Here is a 27960-nt window from a genome sequence, read left to right on the forward strand (position 1 = left end):
GACTGGACCAGAGGTGGAAATCTTTCTACATGTCGATCAGAGGGCCTGAAGATGGCGTAATATATCACCGAAACTGGTTGCTCAATAAAATAACAATTGTAGAGAAGGAAAGTTGCTACTCACCATATAGCGTAGATGTTGAGTCGCGATAGGCACAACAAAAAGATACACACAATTATAGCTTTCGGCCATTAAAGTGTGGTTTCAGTTGTCTGAGACTGCAGACATTTGAGCAAGTCGCGTTTGCGTGAGTGTGTGTGTGTGCCTATGTGTATTTGTGTCTATTGCTGACAAAGGCCTTGCGCCTATTGCGACTCAGCATCTCCGCTATATAGTGAGTAGCAACCTTGCTTCTCTAATATTGTTACATTCCATCCCGGATTTTCCATTGTTTGGTTAAAATAACAATTGGAAATGTAGGCATCTGGAAGCTGTTTTGATTGGACATTCTTAACAGTAAATCTCGCAATCATAGTCTTTACTCCGTGGGCAGGAACCATTCCTTAGGAAACAAGGTAGGTTGGCAGGTAACAGGACCCGCTCTTCCCGAACTAGCCTGCAAGTAATACTCCAGAGACCTCCCACCAATACGCGGTGGTCAAAAGACTGGTTAGGGCTGGTTAATGGACGTTATACGTCAGTGGTCTTTTTCTCTTCATTAAACGACAAGAAAACTTCGTCGCACCAGTAGGTCTTCAAAACTGTTGTCGATAAACGTACTGATCTAGATCTGAAATTTTCACCATCAACGATGTCTTCAGACTTTGAACACAGCATAATGAAAGCTGGAAGCGAAGTTTGGATTGATAAGAGTCCAAGGACGCAAATTTCATTTAACCAAGAGATGGTGGCGAAAAATTCAAACATTCGAACTTGCACATGACTACTAAGCAAGAAATAAAATTGGTAGTTTTTCGTGTTATATACACTTCTGGAAATTGAAATAAGAACACCGTGAATTCATTGTCCCAGGAAGGGGAAACTTTATTGACACATTCCTGGGGTCCGATACATCACATGATCACACTGACAGAACCACAGGCACATAGACACAGGCAACAGAGCATGCACAATGTCGGCACTAGTACAGTGTATATCCACCTTTCGCAGCAATGCAGGCTGCTATTCTCCCATGGAGACGATCGTAGAGATGCTGGATGTAGTCCTGTGGAACGGCTTGCCATGCCATTTCCACCTGGCGCCTCAGTTGGACCAGCGATCGTGCTGGACGTGCACACCGCGTGAGACGACGCTTCATCCAGTCCCAAACATGCTCAATGGGGGACAGATCCGGAGATCTTGCTGGCCAGGGTAGTTGACGTACACCTTCTAGAGCACGTTGGGTGTCACGGGATACATGCGGACGTGCATTGTCCTGTTGGAACAGCAAGTTCCCTTGCCGGTCTAGGAATGGTAGAACGATGCGTTCGATGACGGTTTGGATGTACCGTGCACTATTCAGTGTCCCCTCGACGATCACCAGTGGTGTACGGCCAGTGTAGGAGATCGCTCCCCACACCATGATGCCGGGTGTTGGCCCTGTGTGCCTCGGTCGTATGCAGTCCTGATTGTGGCGCTCACCTGCACGGCGCCAAACACGCATACGACCATCATTGGCACCAAGGCAGAAGCGACTCTCATCGCTGAAGACGACACGTCTCCATTCGTCCCTCCATTCACGCCTGTCGCGACACCACTGGAGGCGGGCTGCACGATGTTGGGGCGTGAGCGGAACACGGCCTAACGGTGTGCGGGACCGTAGCCCAGCTTCATGGAGACGGTTGCGAATGGTCCTCGCCGATACCCCAGGAGCAACAGTGTCCCTAATTTGCTGAGAAGTGGCGGTGCGGTCCCCTACGGCACTGCGTAGGATCCTACGGTCTTGGCGTGCATCCGTGCGTCGCTGCGGCCCGGTCCCAGGTCGACGGGCACGTGCACCTTCCGCCGACCACTGGCGACAACATCGATGTACTGTGGAGACCTCACGCCCCACGTGTTGAGCAATTCGGCGGTACGTCCACCCGGCCTCCCGCATGTCCACTATACGCCCTCGCTCAAAGTCCGTCAACTGCACATACGGTTCACGTCCACGCTGTCGCGGCATGCTACCAGTGTTAGAGACTGCGATGGAGCTCCGTATGCCACGGCAAACTGGCTGACACTGACGGCGGCGGTGCACAAATGCTGCGCAGCTATCGCCATTCGACGGCCAACACCGCGGTTCCTGGTGTGTCCGCTGTGCCGTGCGTGTGATCATTGCTTGTACAGCCCTCTCGCAGTGTCCGGAGCAAGTATGGTGGGTCTGACACACCGGTGTCAATGTGTTCTTTTTTCCATTTCCAGGAGTGTATTTGGTTTGCCGATGCTGGATCCTGATATGGTTGCTCACTATTTGTTGGGGACTTAATGTCAGCGATACCTGTGTCGGAAAAACTGCAAACGTTTTGTGATTACTCAGTTGAAACCTATACAGAAGAATATGCGCTCTTTCCTCCATATATGAGGGCAGAAGTGAGTTGTAATAGACAGCGAATCACCAATGCTTGTGAAAGTTTCCACACCAAATATGATAGTCAGCCATACTCCTGCAATCTAGACATTTATAAATTTCTGGAGATGATGAAGCAAATTCAGCTTGACTAAAATCGCAATAAATTCGTGAGATACCAAGAAAAAGGAAAGGAAATGTCCCGATCTGAAATTCCTGGTGCAGCAAGTGGCAAATTTCAAAACTGGACAAATTTCCAAATTCCAGTATGTGAAGTTGATTTCCTACGAAATCAAACCAGGAATTATACATGCTAAACGAATTGGTATGCTCAACATGCATTCTATTTAATGATGTTCGTTTGTAACAACATGAGCTTATTTTCAAAAATTAGGAGCGTTCATTGAATCAGTGCTAGACAGAAACTGAATGTGCATGTGCATGTGGATCACACCTCACTGACTCTAGTGCAGAAAGGTGTGTAGTTTTCTCCTGTATCCCTTTTCAGTAACCTGCCACGAGATGTCAAAGATCTTAGCACTATTCCACGCTCTTTCCCATCCAAATTGAAAAATATCCTAAGGCACATTCCTTTTATTATGTCTATCAGTCCCTAGGAAAAATTTCAGCCAATTGGTGTGTTTTCCTGCTGTTGTGCTAGTTTGTATCCACCCCGTTTACGGAGACTTTACGGTCGAACGGAACTTGACGAGTAAAAAATGAAATACGCATTTCATTTTAACCATATTCAAGATATACCTGAAAGAGTCTTACTGTTTCTACTAGTAGTACATAGCGTAAGGTGGGGTAATTCCGACATAGTAATTTCTCGTGGCTATAAAACGCTTATCCGAGGTTGGATCATAACGTTATATTCGTTGAATTATATGTAATATAAAGGAGCAACTATTTGTAAAATATTTAGGTTATACGATCAATAGTTTCTGAAATATCCATATTTTAAGAAACGTCCATTTTTGCCATTTGCAAAAATGGTAGAGTAAATCCGACCCCCTATTTGTTTGGCTGATTTTGCACAGAAATAGTTCTAAATGAACGGTTTTTTTGGGAAATAATTATAAGCAATTATCTTTTTTACGTAAATAAACAAAATGTATTTAAAAAATAACAATGTTTAGAGTATTAAATGTACTGAAAGTTAAATGAATGTAAATTTTAATTGAAAAAAGATGATTGCTTTGCACGACGGTGCAACAGCAATGTCGGTCATGTTAAAATCACGAGCGACAGCTCGTAAAGACATTCCCAATTACATTACAGCAAATGCTCGGCGAATATCGTTTTGATTGCGTTTTGTCGTTTTTCGTTTGTAATTTTATACCATGTTCGTAAAATACACAAAAATTCACTTTGTTTCCATAAATAAATATTTACATACACACAAACGATAAAAAATATGATGTCGAATTTACCCCACCATATAGCGATCGGATTTACCCGACCATGACATTTTTCATTTAACACACATAGAAACAAGTTACACGAAATTTCCAACAGAAACGATACATACACTGAATAGGTCACTAAATGCACTACAAAATCACTTACCGTTTGTTTTGCGATCGTTTTATTTTTCATAAAGTAAATCGAGTGATGCAATTTGCACAAAAATTAAATTGAATCAACCGAAAATATACTTGTTTTCTTTTGAGTGTCTAAATGTCACCGAGCGAGGTGGCGCAGTGGTTAGACACTGGACTCGCATTCGGGAGGACGACGGTTCAATCCCGCGTCCGGCCATCCTGATTTAGGTTTTCCGTGATTTCCCTAAATCGCTCCAGGCAAATGCCGGGATGGTTCCTTTCAAAGGGCACGGCCGACTTCCTTCCCCGTCCTTCCCTAATCTGATGAGACCGATGACCTCGCTGTCTGGTCTCCTTCCCCGAACCAACCAACCAACCAACCATCTAAATGTCAAATGCGGCAAAGCTGTCATGGTGACTTTTCGTCATTTAGAATGCTCTATATGGTAACGCTAATGCGAAATCGCTACGCTTTGTCGTTTCTCACAGCTACATCTACATCTACATCCATACTCCGCAAGCCACCTGACGGTGTGTGGCGGAGGGTACCTTCAGTACCTCTATCGGTCCTCCCTTCTATTCCAGTCTCGTATTGTTCGTGGAAAGAAGGATTGTCGGTATGCCTCTGTGTGGGCTCTAATCTCTCTGATTTTATCCTCATGGTCTCTTCGCGAGATATACGTAGGAGGGAGCAATATACTGCTTGACTCTTCGGTGAAGTTATGTTCTCGAAACTTTGACAAAAGCCCGTACCGAGCTACTGAGCGTCTTTCCTGCAGAGTCTTCCACTGGAGTTTATCTATCATCTCCGTAACGCTTTCGCGATTACTAAATGATCCTGTAACGAAGCGCGCTGCTCTCCGTTGGATCTTCTCTATGTCTTGTATCAACCCTATCTGGTACGGATCCCACACTGCTGAGCAGTATTCAAGCAGTGGACGAACAAGCGTACTGTAACCTACTTCCTTTGTTTTCGGATTGCATTTCCTTAGGATTCTTCCAATGAATCTCAGTCTGGCATCTCTTTACCGACAATCAACATTATATGATCATTCCATTTTAAATCACTCCTAATGCGTACTCCCAGATAATTTATGGTATTAACTGCTTCCAGTTGCTGACCTGCTATTTTGTAGCTAAATGATAAAGGATCTATCTTTCTGTGTATTCGCAGCACATTACACTTGTCTACATTGAGATTCAGTTGCCATTCCCTGCACCATGCGTCAATTCGCTGCAGATCCTCCTGCATTTCAGTACAATTTTCCATTGTTACAACCTCTCGATACACCACAGCATCATCTGCAAAAAGCCTCAGTGAACTTCCAATGTCATCCACCAGGTCATTTATGTATATTGTGAATAGCAACGGTCCTATGACACTCCCCTGCGGCACACCTGAAATTACTCTTACTTCGGAAGTCTTCTCTCCATTGAGAATAACATGCTGCGTCCTGTTATCTAGGAACTCCTCAATCCAATCACACAATTGGTCTGATAGTCCATATGCTCTTACTTTGTTCAATAAACGACTGTGGGGAACTGTATCGAACGCCTTGCGGAAGTCAAGAAACACGGCATCTACCTGTGAACCCGTGTCTATGGCCCTCTGAGTCTCGTGGACGAATAGCGCGAGCTGGGTTTCACATGACCGTCGTTTTCGAAACCCATGCTGATTCCTACAGAGTAGATTTCTAGTCTCCAGAAAAGTCATTATACTCGAACACAATACGTGTTCCAAAATTCTACAACTGATCGACGTTAGAGATATAGGTCTATAGTTCTGCACATCTGTTCGACGTCCCTTCTTGAAAACGGGGATGACCTGTGCCCTTTTCCAATCCTTTGGAATGCTACGCTCTTCTAGAGACCTACGGTACACCTCTGCAAGAAGGGGGGCAAGTTCCTTCGCGTACTCTGTGTAAAATTGAACTGGTATCCCATCAGGTCCAGAAGCCTTTCCTCTTTTGAGCGATTTTAATTGTTTCTCTATCCCTCTGTCGTCACAAATAGAGGGCGGTCGGGTTTACCCACCAGATTGGATTTGCCCCACTTTACCCTATGCTAGGGAGCTTCACTTGCCTGGAGTATTCACAAAGTGTAGAGTGAAGAATGGGCCGGGATGTGCGCCGTTTTCTGGGCGGAACAAGTCCGCGGGAGAACGCTAAGGGTTCCGCGGGCTGGCTGCGCACCCCGACTGTCACCAGCTACGAAAGATACAGGGTGACAATTACTGAACGATACGAAATAAAATCTTCGTAACTTCTGAACGGTTTGCTTTTGAACCTTCAAACAGCACGGCTGACAGCGGAGCATGATGGGAATTGGTATGCGCGTGGATGGTTTGGTTTAGCGACGGAGCCCACTCAGTTGGACGGGGCCGTCAATAAGCAAAACTGGCGCATTTCGCGATCCAGAAGGCTCTTCACCCTCAACGGGTGACTGTGTGGTGCGCAATGTCAAGTCGCGGAATAATCGTTGCGATATTCCTCGATGGCACGGTGACTACCGAACGGTAGGTGAAGGTTTTGGAAGATTTCATCTCCATTATCCAAAGTGACCCTGATTTCGACAATACGTGGTTGATGCAGGACGGAGCTCGACCCCATCGGATCAGGAGAGTGTTCGATGTCCTGGAGGAACACTTTGGGGACCGCATTCTGGCTCTGATTTATCCAGAGTCCACAGGCATGGGCCTCGACTGGCCGCCATATTTTGCGGGTCTGAACACATCCGACACGTTTCTGTGGGGCTATATTAAAGCCAAGGCGTACAGCAGTAACCCCAAAACGATTGCTGAGCTGACAACAGCCATTGAGGAGGTCATCGACAGCATCGATGTTCCGACACTTCAAAGGGTCATGCAGAGTTTCGCTATTCGTCTGCACCACATCATCGCCAATGATCGCAGGCATATCGGACAAGTCGTAACGTAAATTCTAATATCTGTAGTGACGTTTACATGTTCAATAAAGTGTGCACGCCGTAGTTTGTAACTAATTTACGTTTTTCTCATATAGTTCAATAATTGTCGCCCTGCTTAAAACGGCAGGAATGAGTCCCATCGTTTTCCGAACCCTTGCGGGCTCGGGTGAAACGGGTCCCATTTTCCTGACAGTGGCATCTGTTTGGCGCCTGGCGCCTTTTACACTAGCCTGGTTGAGAGTCCGTATGCTGAAGCTGCTACCACTGTCCTATCGCCGCGACTTTCTCCTCATCAGGTACGCATGTCGTTTGTCTCCCATGCGTGACCACGCATCTTATGCCTCCTTCTTCGATGATTCCTTTGACCGCCACTATGGGGTGCGTCCCTCTTCTCTGTTACCTCCTGCAGCCCGCTTTCGGCACTTGCTCCGGCGCCTTACCTTCACACTGCCCGCAATTTTCCCGGTGGGTGTGAACCCTTCACCAACTTAGCTTCGTGAAACGGCCCGGAGATAACCTTGGCCTTCATTCGTTTCCTAAGGACACTACTCCACCCTAGATATATCGCCAACAGTTTCACGACTTGCGGATGGAACTTCGCGATAGTACCTTCATGTACACTGATGGCTCTGGGACGGACCGTGGTGTCGGGTGTACCTTCGTCATTGACGCCCACGTCTTTCGATATCGACTTCCGACACACTGCTCCGTATTTACAGCCGAGCTCTTCGCCCTGTATCAGGCCACGGAGTACATTCGGCGACACGGACTTTTCATTTGTGTCCTCTGCTCAGACACTCTCAGCGCCCTTCAAAGTCTATGTGCGCTCTACACTGCCCATCCCTTAGTGCAACGGGTCCAGGAATTCACTTGCTCACTCTTGATGTTTCTGTGGGTTCCTGGTCATGTCGGTACGCCAGGAAACGAGGCTGCTAACGCTGCTGTCAACGATGCAGTCGTCTTACCTCAGCCCACTAGTTCCTATACTCGCTTCAGTGACGTGTGTGTCGCCGTCTGTCAGCAGGTGATGTCCCTTTGCCATCGCCATTGGTCCTCCCCTCACGAGAATAATCTCCGGATCATCAAGTCCCTCCCAGCGGGTTGGACGACCTCCTCTGGCCCCTAAAGCCGAGAGGAGGTCATTTTAACTAGGCTGCGCAGCGGGCAGTGCCTTTCTAGCCATCGTCATTTGATAAGTGGCGCTCGCCCACCACTTTGTACACATCAAGCCCAAGTTTTAACTGCCCGCCAATTCCTCAAGGAATGCCCATTTTTTTAACCGTTTACGTTCCCGCTTGCGTTTGTCGTCTGAGTTATCGGCCGTTTTAGCAAACGACGCGCGGGCTTGTAACGCCGGAAATGCATATCCTCCTATTTCCATCTATTGTACTATAATTTTTTTCCTTATTTTTGTTACCTGAATGTATGACGTTTCTCTGTCCTTACATATTGTAATTGTTTTACTATTTGTATATATATATATATTTATGCGTTTATGTCGATGTATAATTGGTTTCTTTCGTAAATATTATTTGTATTTTTACGCTGGGTCTTGCCTAGGGAAAACTGCTATCGAACGATTACATCGATAGGTCGTGTGAAGAATCAAAGTGTGTAGGATCTTTGGTAGTGTTAACTCTGCCGCGTGGAGCGCGGGCTGAGCAGAGGGAGTCTGGCTGGAGTAGCGAGTGGAGCAGGTGTGTTGTGTGACGCTCCCGCGAGTTGCCGCGCTTTCGGGGTTTGGCAGCATGTAATTGCGCTCGACTTGCGATGATAGTTTCTGACACGGTGTCGCGGACGGGAAGCATTAGCTGGCGCACATCAAGAGCCCGTTTCGTCTGGTGACCGTGTCGAGAAGAAGGCGCGCCAACATCCAGCTTCTGCAACAGCGACGGCCGACAATGAGTGACTGTCGCCACCTCCTCGATCGACGGCTTCAAACCTTCAATCAACCAACAAGGAAGACTGGAAGCACGTTAAGTTTTAGAACTGTATGGCAGACCTCAGGTTTTCAAACTGTTCCATTTTCATAGCTAAATTACAGCAACGTAGCATGAACCTTTGTTGCTCATTGTCCCAATTGCATTACCAAGCAGGGTCCCTTCCTTTTCCGGAATGAACCCGAGTGTCGTTGAAGTTGAAACGCCAGCTTCATTCCATTTCACTACTTTAATTTCAAAGTTCAGTTAAAGTATTCATAGCTGGCTATAATACTTAGATTACACAAGCACAAATTAAGAGTGCGAGTTTTGTTACCATATTTTAGGTTGCCTGTGACTGCAGCTCAGCTTGGTACGTACTAAATTTTACTATTGTTAATTGTTCAGAATCATTTAATTCAAGTTCAAAGTTAAATCTCTTATTTCTAAATTGCGTAGATTCAAGTAGCTTTTGAAATGATTGTTGAGGTAGTCCAAGACTAACCGAATTTTACTGAATTTCGATGTGCTTCAGAAAGAAAGCTCACTATTAACTTCAGTCACTAAATTAACTTTCGATTTTCCTGTTTTATTAATTCTTTTGCTAAATGAAGTCAGAGTGTAGCGAAATTTATTACTTCTGACAAACTTTCAGTTTTCACACTACACGTGTCAACCTTCAGTTGCCCCACTCCTAGTGCTAATTATATGTGTAATAACCTTTCTTTTTCAGTTACTATAGTAATTGTCCTTATGACTGGCGACCGTAATTTTCCCCAAATCTGAAATATCTAATTACCGCTAGTTAACTGTTAACGTAACGGCCGCACATTTTCTTTCTTTATTAACTTTACCCCTTTTCAAAATTAATTTCCACCAGTTTCATTGGCATTTTTCCTTTCATTTAGATGTAACCCTTTCCTCCCTCTTTACCGACAAATTAACCTCGGTGACGATTGCTTTTCCCAAATTTCCATTAGGTACACGCGGTTTAATTTTTCACTGTCATTAAGGTCGATAAGTGAGGGGGAGGTTACAGGCTGTTGACCGAGTTTTACTGCTCATCCGTCAAAGCAATATGGCGAAGGCCGTTTAATTTCTAGTTTTGAGCCTCCGTTTCTGCCTGGTGTCTTTTTTAGCCTTTTCTCCACGTCCCCATTTTTAGTTGCCTTCTCTTTCGTCAATTGGGATTGACGTACAGTCCTGTCTGTCTTAGTGTTCTGTAGTTTTGACTTGGGCGAGTATGACCCCAGTTGTTTTTGCACCCTAAAAACAAAACAAATAAACAAACTGCACCCGTTGGAGTTTGATGAATGTGTCCGTGACGCTTTGGCATTTACCATACGAAGTCGTGACGAATCGAGCTATTTTTTTATCTTTCCTCATGTATTACTCCCACTAGGCAAATGTGCCAGATTGATCAGCAGTGGTCGGGAACCGCCAGAACGAATTAAGTTGTGAGCTACGCTCTGCAGATCTGTTTCGGAGTAGAGAGGAAAAATATAGTAACTCCGCCATCAGGTCTGCAGGATCACGATGCCTACCGACCGTTCTCAGCTCGTTAGACCTTGCAGCCGCTGCTTGTCATTGAAGTGGCTCCTGCATTGGCCACCCCGTCCCAGTCCTCACATCAAGTAAACCCCCTGGCAGTACAAGGAAGTGAACCTGCCGCACAGCAATCGAAAACGCTCACCGCTCAGCTACAGGGGTAGACTGTATGTAGGAGATGAGCAGATAAATGAGTGGAAAGTGCATCAGCACCACAGACGATGCCAGACGCCCTCGCCCTGCTAATTCCGGGCGACAGCAGGCGGTTTCCGGCAGGAAGCGGGCGGGCGTCGCGAAGCCGGCGCGCCGCGTCGTCGTCTATTTAGGGCGCTGATGCTTTGTGGGGCAGTCCGGCGAGCGGCGAACGGCGGCCGAGGCGCCTTCCTGCTCCTCTCCCGGAACGCCAGATGCGTGCCGCGCCCAGCGGGTAAATACCGCACCCCTCCAATTCCTGTGCCAACACAGCACAGTGTGGCGTCTGCATATCGAAGCAGGAAGTGAGAACGAGGCACTGATTGTTTTCCCTACAGGAGAAAACAACTTTGTCGAAGACATAAATAACAGCAGTAAGGGAATCCGTGCCATACGCAGTTATTAGACTGGGCATCAATATGCGAGATGAAATGCCGGGCCGGGGCGGAAGGTCTTTTTTTCGGGAGACGGACAATAAGAGGCGTGTTTTTTTATGTAACTAACGTTTTGAAATTAAATAAAGACGTGCTAAGATATCTCAATAATTTTATTTTTACACGAAAGCCTATACCTTAATCTACGCACCGACGCCATTACAGTCTGATTCTTCCTTGTTTACGTTGTGTAAAAAATGGTTCAAATGGCTCTGAGCACTATGGGACTTAACATCTGTGGTCATCAGTCCCCTAGAACTTAGAACTACTTAAACCTAACTAACCTAAGGACATCACACACATCCATGCCCGAGGCAGGATTCGAACCTGCGACCGTAGCAGTCGCGCGGTTCCGGACTGAGCGCCTAGAACCGCGAGACCACCGCGGCCGGCTTACGTTGTGTACTGAGTGTTTAAGATGCGTCCGATAGTCCCGCCGTCTGTGAAGTACGGGCTATTATAAGATTTCTTAGTGCTAAAGGCCTAAAAGCGATCTATATTCATCGTGAGATCTATGCAGTTTACAGAGAAAGCACTATGAGTGATGGAATGCTAAGAAAGTGGTTGAGAGCATTTAAAGATGGCCACACAAAAGTGCATGATCAACAACGGAGTGGACGTCCTTCGGTCGTTAATGAAAGTTTGGTGCAGGAAGTGGACAATAAGGTGAGAGAAAACAGGCGCTTTGCGATTTCCTCCTTGCGGAATGACTTTCCTAATGTTTCTCGTAGTGTTTTGTATGGCATTGTGACCGAGCACTTGAATTACCGAAAATTGTGCGCACGTTGGGTACCGAAAATGTTGACGGATGTGCACAAAACCAAACGTTTAGACAGTGTTTTGACTTTCCTTGAGCGATACCACAACAACGGTGATGATTTCTTAAGCCAAATTGTTACGGGCGGTGAAACATGGGTCGCCTACATCACACCAGAATCAAAGCAACAGTCCATGGAAGCTGAGCCAGAGCATCGTTTTGCTGCAAGACAATGCCCGTCCGCATGTGGGGAATCAGACCAAAGATCTCATCACTTCGATGGGAAGCTCTAGATCATCCTCCGTACAGCCCCGATCTTGCGCCCAGTGACTACTATATGTTCCTGCACTTGAAAAAACACCTGGGCGGTCAGTGTCTTCAAGACGATGACAGAGTCAAAACAGTGGTGATACAGTGGTTAACAACTCAGGCGGCAGACTTCTATGAGGACGGTATTCAAAAACTGGTACAACGTTATGACACGTGCCTCAATATTGACGGAAATAATGTAGAAAAGTAGATTAAGGTAGAGGCTCTCATGTAAAAATAAAATTATTGAGATATCTTAGCACGTCTTTTTTAATTTCAAAACGGTACTTACTTAAAAAACACGCCTCGTACATAAAAATTGAATCATGCATTACGTATCACGTCTCACCGTTCAGGTGGATCTTATTTGTGCATTCATAAGGTGAGGAGATACACTCCAATACGAAAAGAAGGCGCACTAAGAAGGAATTAGCTGAATGGGACGGAAATATGATGATGATGATGTTTGGTTTGTGGGGCGCTCAATTGCGTGGTTATCAGCGCCCATACAATTACCCAATCTTTTGCTCAGTCCAATTTCGCCACTTTCCTGGATGATGATGAAATGATGAGGACAACACAAACACCCAGTCATCTCGAGGCAGGTGAAAATCCCTGACCCCGCCGGGAATCGAACCCGGGACCCCGTGCTCGGGAAGAGAGAACGCTACCGCGAGACCACGAGCGGCGGACAGGGACGGAAATAGGTAGATGTGTTGTATATGTACAGACAATCAAACTGTTACAATTTCAGAGAAAGTGGATAATTTATTCAGAAGAAAGAGATTCACATATTGAGCAAGTGAATAACGCGTTGGTCCAACTCTGGCCCTTATCCATGCAGTTACTCGGCTCATTGTTAGAGTAGTTGGATTTCTTCCTCCGGGATGACGTGCCCTGGTGGGTTAGTCAAAAGCCCGACACGGTTGGAGGACCCTGCTCGTAATCCTACGAACGTTCTCATTGCGGTGAGATCCGGCGACCTTACTGACCAAGGTAGGGTTTGGCAAGCACGTGGACAAGCAATAGAAACTCTCGCCGTGTGCGGGCGGGCGGGCATTATCTTGCTGAAATGTAAGCCCAAGACGGCTTCCTACGAGGGGAGAAAAACGTATCGCTGTGCCATAAGGGCGCCGCGGATGTCAACCAAACGGATCCTGGTGTGAGAAGAAATAACACCCTAGACTGTCACTCCTGGTTTTTGGGCCGTATGGCGGGCGAGAATCAGGTTGGTATCCAACCGCTGTCTGCGTACACGTATGTTGCCTGGAATCTTATTGACTCGAGGAGAAATGCCTTCAGTGATAAGTCCAGCTTCGAACTGAGTCCCAACTTCAAGCAAAGACGTTTGTGGTTGGTTTTGTTGCCGTTCATGGCAGGCCATTCTGGCCTTACATCCGGCGACCTTACTGACCAAGATAGGGTGCCCAACAGCACATGCCGAGAGTTACTACTGCATGTTTTCATGCCTACCAAACTCAGCCTTGACCAGTCAGGTTGCCAGATCTCTCCCCAGTTGAGCACATTTGGATCATTATGGACAGGGCCCTCCAACCATCTCGCGATTTTGACGAACTATCGTGCCAGTTCGGCAGAATTTAGCTCGCCACTCCTGAAAAGGGCATCCAACGAGTCTATTAATCAGTACCAAGGCGAATAAATGCTTGCATAAGGGCCAGAGGTAGACCAACGCGTTATTGACTAACTCAATTTGTGAAGCTCTTTCTCTTGAATACATCATCCAATTTTTCTCTAATTGTAATCATTTGTTTCTCTGTACACGTTCATCATCTCTACTCATTTTCACCCCATTCGGATAACTCCTTCCTGATTCATCTTTTTTTGCCTAAGAGTGTACATTTGCTTTATTTATAATAGACAGTGTGAGGTAACTGGCGAGTTGTGGCGCCCTGGAAATATTATATACAGGGCTCTCGTCAAAGCCGTGGCCCGGCAGCAAACACGTGATGCCGAACGTTAGCTGAGCAAGAGGGGTGGCCGGAGCCCGTGGTCCAGCGGCCGCGTGGCTGCGAATTCCATGTTGACGCTCTGACGAGGACGGTGCTTTGTGTCGATGAAGGAGATGTCTATACCGGGAGTGCCAAAGATGGCGGACTTTGTGAAACCTTAATGGCAGACATTTCACAGTTCGTTAGAAATTAATAGTAGCCAGATGAATCATGATACCTCAAAAAGAAACATGTACATTACTATTCTGTGGACGACGATTCTGATGGTTTAAACAGATTTTCAATATATTTCTTAGTTTAAACGTTAGTATCTGACGATAAATTATAAATTTCCCAAATCTAAACGGTTCATCCGATTTCGTCGAACTACGTGTCTTTAGAAAGCTATTTGTGTAAACCTAAATTGGTATAAATTACGGTCATGTAACTTGAATAGTACATCAGTTATTAGAGGTCGAAGTGGCCGATTATTATCGATCGCGTCAGGCCATGAGTACTCCACAGTTACACGAAAAAACGGTAGCAGCATGCTTATAAATACATTAATTCGTCTATGTCTTTGTTTATATCCGATGTATACTATTCATGAAGAAATTGGTTAAATATTTACTGTGCTTAGAAAACACAGAGACATTAGGCTACTGGCCTACCTTTTGTTGCTGTTCCTTTGATATATATGTATTTGATTTCTTTATGCATTTAATAATGGGTCTTAGAGCGCGTTTATGGTCCAGCCGTAGGAATCTTTATTTAATTTAGACTTATTTAAATGTAAATCCAGTATTTCGTATGAGCTTAAACGTTTGTGAGTGTACGTTCACTTGGAGACATGGAGGGAGCGCTCTAACCAATCACAGCGCTCGTTAATGGTGAGACTGTATGAAAATGGGGGAGGGGGATCGTTTCGAGAGGACACGAGGCAGTTTGGGAGAAGGGTAGTTTTGGAAGTGCGGCAGTGCTGGACAGACGCACAGCACACGAGAAGTGCTGGACGTGACGGCGCGACGGACGCCGAGTCGCGGGAAGGACTTGGAGTGGAGCAGTTTGCGCGTCATCGCGAGGGATAGAAATACTTCAGAGTGCCGACTTGTGCACTTGTGAGATTTCCGTGGCTTCTACAGTGAACACGTAGTGCGCGTTTAGAAATGAATATCTCGCGAGCTATGTTGTTGCTCATGACTAATTACGTGCAGTAGTAATCTATTGTTTCCCTGGTATTCAACTTATATTTTACTTAATTGCTGGACCATCGACACCAATACGTCTTTTGCAGAAATATACCGCATTTTCAAAAGTACTTCTACTATCGTACTCATCACAAATAAAGCCGTTAAGATAGTAGCTGCAGATTTTATTTAATTGCAATCTTTCATTTACAAAATTCGCAACTTACAAAATTCGATTCATGTGCGTATTCTTATCGTACACTGTAGACAGCGGTATTTGGCCTGTAATGCAGCAACTACGTATCCCAGCCCATAGACAACGAGACCAGCGAAATCTTTTAATATTGCAACTCTGAGTCGGTGGGTGGGTAGTTATTTTTGAAAGCCCGCACTGAAAAGCGCATACAATGAGTCTGTTAATCAGTGCCAAGCGGAATAAATGCTTGCATATGGGCCAGATATAGACCAACGTGTTATTGACTACCTGAATTTGTGGAGCTCTTTCTCTTTTTCTCTAATTGTAATCACTTGTTTGTCTCTACCCGTACATCATCTCTACCGATTTTCATCCCATTTGGATAATTCCTTCCTCATTCATCTGTTCTTGCCTAAGAGCGTATATTTCCTTTATTTATGATAGACAGAATAAAAGGGGATGTGCAGTCACACTGTGCCATACATTTCTCTTCAAAATCGCCCATTCACTAAGGGCTTAGTACTGGTAACTAAAGTAGTGTTTTTATTCGTTACTTAGCAAGTTCCGTATAGCAGACAACAATTTGAGCTCATTCATGGCGATGAGAAAAAAAAACGATGCGAACACTGCTAATATAACTTGCTTTTTAAGAAACCTACAAACACAGCATGTGAAAACTATTCAGCTACTGCAACTATGTGTGTTTTTCATCGGAATATTTATCAGCCATTTGACTGTCACCGTTTTCGCTTTGTGCCTTCATATTTTCTAATATCTTCTAACCAGCGTCCATTACCACGTGTCTTGCTCTTCCCTTATCACTTATAATCCACTACAGAACACTTACCAACCACTCATCTGTCTATTTGTCCCGCCAGTCTGCATTTCGTTTTCATTAAGTCAAACTTACGCCAGTCAGTTCCTTGGTCTGTTTCCTTATTTTCCTTGTTTCTGCTGGTAATTCCCAACATGCATCTCTCCACTGCACATCGATCAACACTTCAGTATTTGAACGGTATTCGCAGTAAAAATCTACAAGTGTGTCTCATCGCTTTGTGAATGCAATCTATCCATTACAGGTATAAGGGAAGCTTAGTTTTGAAAACTATATTCAGTTTACAAAGAGCACCCCATAATTTTACATTTCCGTTTATTTATTTTATTATCTGTCCAGTCGGTGTCCTCAACCGCCGTCAGTAAAAAAGTCTGTACTTCGCATTAAATGATGGCCAGCTTTTAAATTTTCCAACGGTTTTGCAGCTGTGGTAACACCAGTTGCCGTCAGATCACCAATGTTAAGCGCTGGCGGGCTGGACTAGTACTTGGATGGGTGACCATCCAGTCTGCCGAGCGCTGCTGGCAAGCGAGGTGTACTCAGCCCTTGTGAGGCAAACTGAGGAGCTACTTGATTGAGAGGTAGCGGCTCCTGTGTCGTAAGCTGATCTACGGCCGGGAGAGCGGTGTGCTGACCACATGCCCCTCCATATCCGCATCCAGTGACGTCAGTGGGCTGAGGATGACACGGTGGCCGGTCGGTAACGTTGGGCCTTCATGGCCTGTTCGGGCAGAGTTTAGCTTTTTTTTAGTTCCTAAATTTACGGCTCGTGATAGCCAAAAAAAGTTACGTTGAACTGTATTTACACAGTGGTTACGCTGAACTGTACGAGGTGCATTCAAGTTCTACGGCCTCCGATTTTTTTTCTAATTAACTACTCACCCGAAATCGATGAAACTGGCGTTACTTCTCGACGTAATCGCCCTGCAGACGTACACATTTTTCACAACGCTGACGCCATGATTCCATGTCAGCGGCGATGGCTTCTTTAGGAGTCTGTTTTGACCACTGGAAAATCGCTGAAGCAATAGCAGCACGGCTGGTGAATGTGCGGCCACGGAGAGTGTCTTTCATTGTTGGAAAGAGCCAAAAGTCACTAGGAGCCAGGTCAGGTGAGTAGGGAGCATGAGGAATCACTTCAAAGTTGTTATCACGAAGAAACTGTTGCGTAACGTTAGCTCGGTGTGCGGGTGCGTTGTCTTGGTGAAACAGCACATGTGCAGCCCTTCCCGGACGTTTTTGTTGCAGTGCAGGAAGGAATTTGTTCTTCAAAACATTTTCGTAGGATGCACCTGTTACCGTAGTGCCCTCTGGAACGCAATGGGTAAGGATTACGCCCTCGCTGTCCCAGAACATGGACACCATCATTTTTTCAGCACTGGCGGTTACCCGAAATTTTTTTGGTGGCGGTGAATCTGTGTGCTTCCATTGAGCTGACTGGCGCTTTGTTTCTGGATTGAAAAATGACATCCACGTCTCATCCATTGTCACAAACGACGAAAAGAAAGTCCGATTCGTGCTGTCATTGCGCGTCAACATTGCTTGGCAACATGCCACATGGGCAGCCATGTGGTCGTACGTCAGCATTCGTGGCACCCACCTGGATGACACTTTTCGCATTTTCAGGTCGTCATGCAGGACTGTGTGCACAGAACCCACAGAAATGCCAACTCTGGAGGCGATCTGTTCAACAGTCATTCGGCGATCCCCCAAAACAATTCTCTCCACTTTCTCGATCATGTCGTCAGACCGGCTTGTGCGAGCCCGAGGTTGTTTCGGTTTGTTGTCACACGATGTTCTGCCTTCATTAAACTGTAGCACCCACGAACGCACTTTCGACACATCCATAACTCCATCACCACATGTCTCCTTCAACTGTCGATGAATTTCAATTGGTTTCACACCACGCAAATTCAGAAAACGAATGATTGCACGCTGTTCAAGTAAGGAAAACGTCGCCATTTTAAGTATTTAAAACAGTTCTCATTCTCGCCGCTGGCGGTAAAATTCCATCTGATGTACGGTGCTGCCATCTCTGGGACGTATTGACAATGAACGCGGCCTCATTTTAAAACAATGCGCATGTTTCTATCTCTTTCCAGTCCGGAGAAAAAAAATCGGAGGCCTTAGAACTTGAATGCACCTCGTATTTACAGAGTGGATTTTTTACGATATAACGGAAAGATTAACAGTAGTTTTTTAAATATTATTCAATAATCTGTACGCTACCTAATAGTTGCAGAGTTACATGGACAGAGAGACAAGGCGTGGCCCTAAGACCAGTTGTGTTCTCTTCTGTGAGATCAGAAACACCAATGTTGCGCCGAGCCTTTTCGTTAACAAACTGTCGAGCAAAATACGAGTGATATTTTCTTCGAGATCCGATCGGTTACCAAATGAAAACTACAATGAAAATCCGAGAGTGCTTTACGCTGATATGCTGCGCAGTTTCTCTAGCATGCCCGTTTCTCGCGTCACGTCGCATTTTTCACTTCTGAGCGCACAGTGAGCTGAGCACCTAAAGATGTGTGGAGCAACAGTCTCTCCCACCATGTGTGAACTGCATACTGAGCTCTAATGACCTCGATGTCGACGGGCCTTTAAACCCTGCGTGCTGACGGGTTCGGCCTAACTGCATGCGACCTGCAGAATGTAACTCACACGCACGTCCGCCTTCGTGACAATGCTCAGTCGCACACTGCAGCTGCAGCAAACACGCTCCTGTAGAGTTTTCGATGGGAAGTGTTCGGTCGCCGACCACACAGCCCCGACTTCACTCCCGTTGATTTTCATCACTTCGGTCGCATGAACCGCTGGCTATGACAACATTTTGACGCAGACAACGAGCTGCATATTAGCGTAGGGGATTGGCTGAAAGCACAGACGGTTGCCTTTTGTGACCTAGGGTATTGGAAAGTTGCTACCACGCTATGTCAGAAGTCTAAGCCGGAGCAGCGACTGTGTGAAGTAGATGGAAGGTGTAGTTAACGGTTACAAAAAAAAAAAAATTTTTTTTGTTTTCAGAGCGGTTTCCATTTCGCAACCGATCAGCCCTTGAAAACAAATAGCCATCGTAATAGTGAAACAGCAAATGTCGAAGTACGCCTCGTTGACATCAGATGGTTTAATATCAGTTCATGTGTCAGTCTGGGTAGGGAATAATGATAGATTTCCGGGACGTGGTTTCGTCGTGCCGTGTCATCGATGATTCGACATCTTCACTCTACATCAACATTAACTGTAGGCAAGCAAGAAATGAGTCAGTTTCAATTGTCTAGGAAGTACAAACGCTTCGGGTGAGAAATAGCACGTCAATGAAGACGATGGTGTACTGAGTCTGATAGGCAAAATGTTAGATTTTCGGTCAAGTCACGCTTGGACTTGATTTAGAGTGCGGATGAGTATGATTTGGACACCACCGACATCACAAAATTCTGGCAGCCTACAATGATGGGCGTTGTAGTGGTCAAATGACAACTACACTCCTGGAAATTGAAATAAGAACACCGTGAATTCATTGTCCCAGGAAGGGGAAACTTTATTGACACATTCCTGGGGTCAGATACATCACATGATCACACTGACAGAACCACAGGCACATAGACACAGGCAACAGAGCATGCACAATGTCGGCACTAGTACAGTGTATATCCACCTTTCGCAGCAATGCAGGCTGCTATTCTCCCATGGAGACGATCGTAGAGATGCTGGATGTAGTCCTGTGGAACGGCTTGCCATTCCATTTCCACCTGGCGCCTCAGTTGAACCAACGTTCGTGCTGGACGTGCAGACCGCGTGAGATGACGCTTCATCCAGTCCCAAACATGCTCAATGGGGGACAGATCCGGAGATCTTGCTGGCCAGGGTAGTTGACTTACAACTTCTAGAGCACGTTGGGTGGCACGGGATACATGCGGACGTGCATTGTCCTGTTGGAACAGCAAGTTCCCTTGCCGGTCTAGGAATGGTAGAACGATGGGTTCGATGACGGTTTGGATGTACCGTGCACTATTCAGTGTCCCCTCGACGATCACCAGTGGTGTACGGCCAGTGTAGGAGATCGCTCCCCACACCATGATGCCGGGTGTTGGCCCTGTGTGCCTCGGTCGTATGCAGTCCTGATTGTGGCGCTCACCTGCACGGCGCCAAACACGCATACGACCATCATTGGCACCAAGGCAGAAGCGACTCTCATCGCTGAAGACGACACATCTCCATTCGTCCCTCCATTCACGCCTGTCGCGACACCACTGGAGGCGGGCTGCACGATGTTGGGGCGTGAGCGGAAGACGGCCTAACGGTGTGCGGGACCATAGCCCAGCTTCATGGAGACGGTTGCGAATGGTCCTCGCCGATACACCAGGAGCAACAGTGTCCCTAATTTGCTGGGAAGTGGCGGTGCGGTCCCCTACGGCACTGCGTAGGATCCTACGGTCTTGGCGTGCATCCGTGCGTCGCTGCGGTCCGGTCCCAGGTCGACGGGCACGTGCACCTTCCGCCGACCACTGGCGACAACATCGATGTACTGTGGAGACCTCACGCCCCACGTGTTGAGCAATTCGGCGGTACGTCCACCCGGCCTCCCGCATGCCCACTATACGCCCTCGCTCAAAGTCCGTCAACTGCACATACGGTTCACATCCACGCTGTCGCGGCATGCTACCAGTGTTAAAGACTGCGATGGAGCTCCGTATGCCACGGAAAACTGGCTGACACTGACGGCGGCGGTGCACAAATGCTGCGCAGCTAGCGCCATTCGACGGCCAACACCGCGGTTCCTGGTGTGTCCGCTGTGCCGTGCGTGTGATCATTGCTTGTACAGCCCTCTCGCAGTGTCCGGAGCAAGTATGGTGGGTCTGACACACCGGTGTCAATGTGTTCTTATTTCCATTTCCAGGAGTGTATTATTGGAATAAACATGTGACATCAACCCCTACAGACTGAGATAATTTGGAATCCCTACTTCAGGATGGTATTAGAACGCTAGGTAAAATCCACAAACACTATTTTAACAGCAAAATTTGCAGATAGTAGCAGGTACTGAGTTCACACTGTTAGAGAGCCTTTGCAATTATCTTATTCTAATTCTTTGCATACTGTCATACAGCTAATCTGTGATATAATGTTCATTTTACTCACATGTATTAGTCGTACCGTTACAGTTTTCAGAAACAATAGTGTGTGTTGAGATTAGTGCTACGATAGCTGCACTATCGACGGCGTCTTCATGAATCGATATTTTCCGAATCCCTGCTGGTTGGTATGCAGGAGGCCACTCTGTATGTGTGTCTTGTATTAAACATCAGTATGGTAGAAGACAGTGGGAAATTACATCGACGTAGCACGATGCTACCAAGCCTCGCCACTTACTAGTGACTCATGTGATTCTGTCAGCATTCAAGACTACTTGTTTCTGTCAAGAGAATTACTCTCCTTGTATATAAATATAGGGCGGAGAAAAATTGTGTCACGAAATTTTAATCCTGGATAGCTGATACCAGTAGAAACCAAAATTGCTACTGTTGTGTAGGTCGACAGCGCACAATTTTCAAACGTCACTGCCACAACGTGATACGCACACGTGAGCAACAGCGAGTGTTCGAGTTGGCGAAAGTTTGTCCACCATCCGGTGGAGTTTAACTGTATTTTCGTTATTTCAAGTCCAAGTGCACTCGCGGAATTTTCTGCCTTTTAACCGTTAGCGTTCCGGTTACCAGCCCTGGCCGCTGACGTAAAGTTCAGGCAGTGTCCTTTTGCTCACCGTGTTGTCGCTGTCCAACACGTGCGTGTAGTTTTGACAGCTTATGCATACTTGGTTGTGGACTGCTACGCCTTTTACGTTTCGGCTTTGGAGGTGCAAAGCAAGTCGTCTTCTCGATGGGTCAGTTGACTGTCTCTTGGTTGGGTTGCCGGAATATCGGATATAGTTGGGCCGACTACCTGTCTCCCCCAAGCGAACGTTAATATTTCAAGTGCAGACCGACCCCCGGAAACTTCTGAGTTCCGCTGGCTGTACTGCCTTTTGTTGTTGGTGTTTGATTGTGTATTTTAATGGCTCATAGCCGATGGTAAGAATTTGTATGCTTTTAGTTGGGTTTTAAATAATGGGCCGTCAGCCGTTTTAAAATTGAAACTTTCTTCCTTGTCAAGTCGAAGATTGTTTGGGCCTTCTGCCTCCCTTTTTAAAAATTATTTAAGGATAAAGCTTGGGCTTTCTCCGTCGGCAGGCCACGAGCGGCGTTCCGGGACCATCTGACCGCCGTGTCATCCTCAGTGGAGGATGTGGATAGGAAGAGCGTTGGGTCAGGACACCGCTCTCCCGGTCGTTATGATGGGATTCCTGACCGATGCCGCTGCTGTTCGGTCGAGTAGCTCCTCAATTGGCATCACGAGGCTGAGTGCACCCCGAAAAACGGCAACAGCGCATGGCGGCTGCATGGTCAGTCATCCAAGTGCCGACCACGCCCGACAGCGCTTAACTTCGGTGATCTCACGGGAACCGGTGGATCCACTGTGGCAAGGCTGTTGCGTAGAAAGCTTGGGCCTTCTGCGTTTGAAAATTTCTTGTAGTTCGGTTGTAACTCATGGGTCTTCAGCCACTTTAAAATTAAAATTCCTTACTTGTCAAGTCTTACATTCTTTGGACCTTCAGCCTCATTTGAAGTATTATTTAAGGATAAAACCTTGCACTTTCTGGCTTTTGAAAATTTATTGTAGTTGTGTTTTAAATCATGGGCCATCAGCGGTTTTAAAAATTAAAGAGGTTGTGCCATTAAGCCATAAGATTGTGTGATATATTCTGTCGATAGTTAAGCTCGGAAATTTTGAAAGGTGGCTACACTGAGTCACAGCGCCAGAGATTGCACCAAAGAGTATTATTCAGCCGCCTCCACTGGCAGTAGTTGTTCAGAAACGGTGGTAGGCAGTGCTTGTCGTGAAGTCGTAGTGGAGGGTAGTTGTTCAGAAGCGGTGGTAGGCAAAGTGCTTGTCGAGAAGCGGTGGTAGAGAGTGCTTGTGGAGATGTTGCAGTAGCGTGTCATTGTTGAGAATATCCCATGGAGAGTGCTTGTTCAGATGTTGTCATATTGTTTTGATGGGCTAGACACCAGATGTTGTTGGATTAGGGATGCTGTAATGTGCTTTTCGTCAATATATATGAAGGTAAAAAATTTCTTTTTTTTATTATTTCAATGTCTTAAACAATAATGCCTCTTGGTGACAGGTTCAGTCAAGAAAGCATCTGGCTCGTGTTCATGTATTAGACTGTAATTCGGCTTTCTATGTGCAATTATAGTATTTCAGTTTTATTTAATTAATTGAGTCTATATGATATCTAAAATATCTTGTCTTATTGAGGAAGTACCGTGCCAGATGTGTACGTTGAATCACACTTCCACACACAGAACAGTTACATTTGTGTTTTGTTGTTTTGTAGGTTTTATAGTTGCTGGGGACTTAATTAATTAATTGTGTTAACGGAAGTTTTCTTTCATTCTTTGTTGTTATTCTATGCAGTCAGATTGCGTACAAATACAGGGTTATTACAAATGATTAAAGCGATTTCACAGCTCTACAATAACTTTATTATTTGAGTTATTTTCACAATTCTTTGCACACACATACAAAAACTCAAAAAGTTTTTTTAGGCATTCACAAATGTTCGATATGTGCCCCTTTAGTGATTCGGCAGACATCAAGCCGATAATCAAGTTCCTCCCACACTCGGCGCAGCATGTCCCCATCAATGAGTTCGAAAGCATCGTTGATGCGAGCTCGCAGTTCTGGCACGTTTCTTGGTAGAGGAGGTTTAAACACTGAATCTTTCACATAACCCCACAGAAAGAAATCGCATGGGGTTAAGTCGGGAGAGCGTGGAGGCCATGACATGAATTGCTGATCATGATCTCCACCACGACCGATCCATCGGCTTTCCAATCTCCTGTTTAAGAAATGCCGAACATCATGATGGAAGGGCGGTGGAGCACCATCCTGTTGAAAGATGAAGTCGGCGCTGTCGGTCTCCAGTTCTGGCATCAGCCAATTTTCCGCGGGCTACGCGTGAAACTTGCCCGCACTCGTTCAACCGTTTCTTCGCTCACTGCAGGCCGACCCGTTGATTTCCCCTTACAGAGGCATCCAGAAGCTATAAACTGCGCATACCATCGCCGAATGGAGTTAGCAGTTGGTGGATCTTTGTTGAACTTCGTCCTGAAGTGTCGTTGCACTGTTATGACTGACTGATGTGAGTGCATTTCAAGCACGACATACGCTTTCTCGGCTCCTGTCGCCATTTTGTCTCACTGCGCTCTCGAGCGCTCTGGCGGCAGAAACCTGAAGTGCGGCTTCAGCCGAACAAAACTTTACGAGTTTTTCTACGTATCTGTAGTGTGTCGTGACCATATGTCAGTGAATGGAGCTACAGTGAATTTATGAAATCGCTTCAATCATTTCTAACAGCCCTGTATTATTTAAGGATAAAACCTTGCACTTTCTGGCTTTTGAAAATTTATTGTAGTTGTGTTTTAAATCATGGGCTTTCAGCGGTTTTAAAAATTGAAGAGGTTGTGGCATTAAGCTCGGAAATTAGCGCTGTGATGTTTGGGCAACTAAATAATGTTATATGTGTTCGAGTGTGACAGCCGCTCATTTTGGGCCCCTTTCCACAATTCCAGCTACCTGTTATGTCCTGCGGATTTAACCAGGAGTTTCAGTACCGTCTCGAACCTCGCTGACTCCCTTCTTGCACGTCTCGCGCTGGAAGAAGTGGTTATGTGTGCTTTTGACAGGTGGTCACATTAGTGGGAGTGGACAGTAGCAGCAGAGCCGGGCGCTTACCTTGACGTCGTGCGGCGCCTTCAGCTCGACGAGGAAGCGCGTGCGCGTGCCGACCTTGACGGCCAGGTCGGAGAGGCGGCGCAGGAAGCAGGGCGCGTCGCGGCCGACGCGCAGCTCCAGCGCGGCGCGCGCCTCGCCGGCCGCGTTCTTGGCCAGCAGCGAGTAGCGGCCCGCGTCCGCCGCCGACACGCCCTCCACCGACAGCAGCACCGTGTTGTTGTTCTCCGAGACGCGGAACCGCCCGCCGCTCGACAGCTCCTCGTCCCCGCGCGTCCTGCAACGCAGCGCAGCGCGCTACTCAGCCACAGCACACACGTTACACGAGACTTGGTCCATACAGTCTAGAACACAACAATTGCAGATAATCGTGCAATAGCCAGATTTGTGTCGCATTCAGGTAGTCGCTCGGTGAAGGGCTGCTAGGGAATCTGGGGGAAGGCGTACTCGTCGTCAAAAAGTTCCGGTCGACGACATCTGACCAGTACAACGGAGGACCGCCCTACTCTGCACGAACCATGTCATGAACACTTCACATCTATGCCCGCCATCCGAGAACAAGTAATGAAAGTAGGCAATTATCGTCCCATGCGTAGGCTGCTGTTAACTCCAGAACACAAAATAGTCCAAAAATGGCTCTGAGCACTATGGAATTTAACATCTGAGGTCATCAGTCCCGTAGAACTTAGAACTACTTAAGGGGCTCCGTAAAGGCTCAAAATCATGAAAAGTTCAATTTTTACTTTTTTGCGTTTTCTGAATCTGGAGACTATTACCTTTTAATAGATATATAATTTATTCAATTCCGAAGACTACAACTATTTTTAAATTTTTTTTGAAATGTGTTCTACATGGGCGTGACCCACTGTGGCGCTGTTAAACTGCTGTCAAATGGTGTTATTATTAACGTCCGTGTTCATCAGGTACATTTTAGTGATGTGAGATAAAGTATGTGTTGTGGCTAACCTGTGATGGTTCAATATATATCGCTGTTGAAAAAGTGTATTCACGGAAAAACTCAAAACCCCAATGAAAGTGTAAATAGTGTTATATGGCCGAGAATCCCCAAGACTGTATTTGTTGGAATAGAAACATTTCACTTTGGTGTGTATGATGCTGTTGCGACTTTCAATGATGGCAACATTGTAAGGTGCAAGGTATTTAGAAATAGGGGAATGAAGATAGGTTCTAACATGGTACGAGCGATGCTTGCTTTAGACAAGGAACGCCTTCGGGCTGCAGACAGGGCTGTAAAGAGTCCAGAAATACAAGCAAGAGTAAACAGGAGGAGGAACAAGAGGAAGCTGGAGGAGGAGTTTGCAGAGGATGAAGATAATCCATCCTATGGACCTGGAATGCACTAAAAAGTTAATCCAATCTTTGTCGCTCGATTCCCAAAACTTTTATTTTCTCATGCTAATTACATGTTTTCCAAGGATCTTCCAAACATATTTGTTTCCAACTTTCAGTAAATGTTACACAGTACCTTCTACATAATTTAACACAGCCTTTTTCCAAAAAACTGTATATTTTTGAATATATAAATAAAAAATTGAAAAAAAAATGTTGTCAATTTTCATTACAATTGAAAAAAATCATCTTCAATAACTGAACTAAAATTTTGTAAAATCCCTGTGTTAAGTTTTAGCCCATATTTCAATAAATAATCTGTAAAAAATTCAACTTCCTACCTCAAATACTTTGTGAGGAAAGATGTAATTTATAAGCGTTATTTTAACATTGCAAGTATAGGGCGTTCCAGAGCCCCTTAAACCTAACTAACCTAAGGACATCACACACATCCATGCTCGAGGCAGGATTCGAACCTGCGACCGTAGCGGTCGCGCGGCTCCGGACTGAAGCGCCTACAACTGGTTGGCCACCCCGGCCGGCCCAAATGGTGCATTTGGAACGGTGCCGTTATACGGAAACATCGACTACGGATGACATCACATTGTGTTCCGCGTTGGATCACGCTTCTGTATTACCCCTGATGACAATCGTGAGCCAGTATGACTGCAAATTGTGGGGAGTTTCCATTCTTTGAATGCTTTGGAGACTCACAGCGGTGTTACTCCTGCAGCTAGGTAGCCATCGACTGAATAAGGCAACTCTGAGGACGCAGTAGTACACCACGGACATCTTTAGTCCTCACATGTTCCCCACACAGTAGTGTGGTGCCATTCTTCACCAGGACAATGCATGTGTCTGCTTGGTGGTGAGCAGCTCACGTGATCAACAACATCTGTGCTCGACAGAACATGCGTGGTCGTCGAGTCTGTCCCAGAACCATCATCCAGTTACAACAGTTGTGGCCCAGGTTTCCTGGGAGAGAATTGAACGGCTGTATGACAGCCTCCCCTCCCACACCAACTCACTGGATGCATCCGGGGTGTAGCGACAAAACGGCAAGTGGGCTCATACAGCCAAGATGTTCGTAAATTTGTGCAGACTTTGAGAGGTGGCATGAGCCCCCTCTCATATTTCTATCTTACGATTTTCCTCTCTAACTGCTTGCAGTGAAAAGTCGCTATTCCTTCACACGCGGACTTCCCACGCAGCGTCTCTCGTCACCCGGGTGGTCCGGTGACAGGCGGGCTCTACTGATCTGGAAAGCGTTAAAGTCGACGGGTGTGAGGAAGTCGAGTGAATGCTTTGCAGACGCCGACATTGTCAAAAGACACGCCCGGAGGGGTCTGAAGTAGCGGCTGGGCTAGAGGTTCCGTTACTTCGCAGAAACTTAGCGAAAACACTTTCTGGCGGCCTACCAGCGAGGCGTGGCAATGTCTTGTGTACCCAGGCAGTTGTGGCGGGAAAATTCCCGCGCTTTCTGCAAAATAGTAAC

General features: G+C 46.2%; 1 protein-coding gene across 1 annotated transcript in view; it reads right to left on the reverse strand.

Annotated features, from left to right (window-relative positions):
- The window catches only part of LOC126188350 (titin homolog), a 1721077-nt gene that overhangs the window by 1368528 nt on the left and 324589 nt on the right, over nt 1-27960 (reverse strand). Inside the window, exon 3 of the mRNA XM_049929949.1 lies at nt 25119-25392. Within this exon, the coding sequence (XP_049785906.1) occupies nt 25119-25392 (274 nt within the window). The remainder of the gene's footprint in view (nt 1-25118; nt 25393-27960) is intronic.

The sequence above is a fragment of the Schistocerca cancellata genome, chromosome 5 (assembly GCF_023864275.1).
Source record: "Schistocerca cancellata isolate TAMUIC-IGC-003103 chromosome 5, iqSchCanc2.1, whole genome shotgun sequence".
In the NCBI taxonomy this organism is placed as follows: domain Eukaryota; kingdom Metazoa; phylum Arthropoda; class Insecta; order Orthoptera; family Acrididae; genus Schistocerca; species Schistocerca cancellata.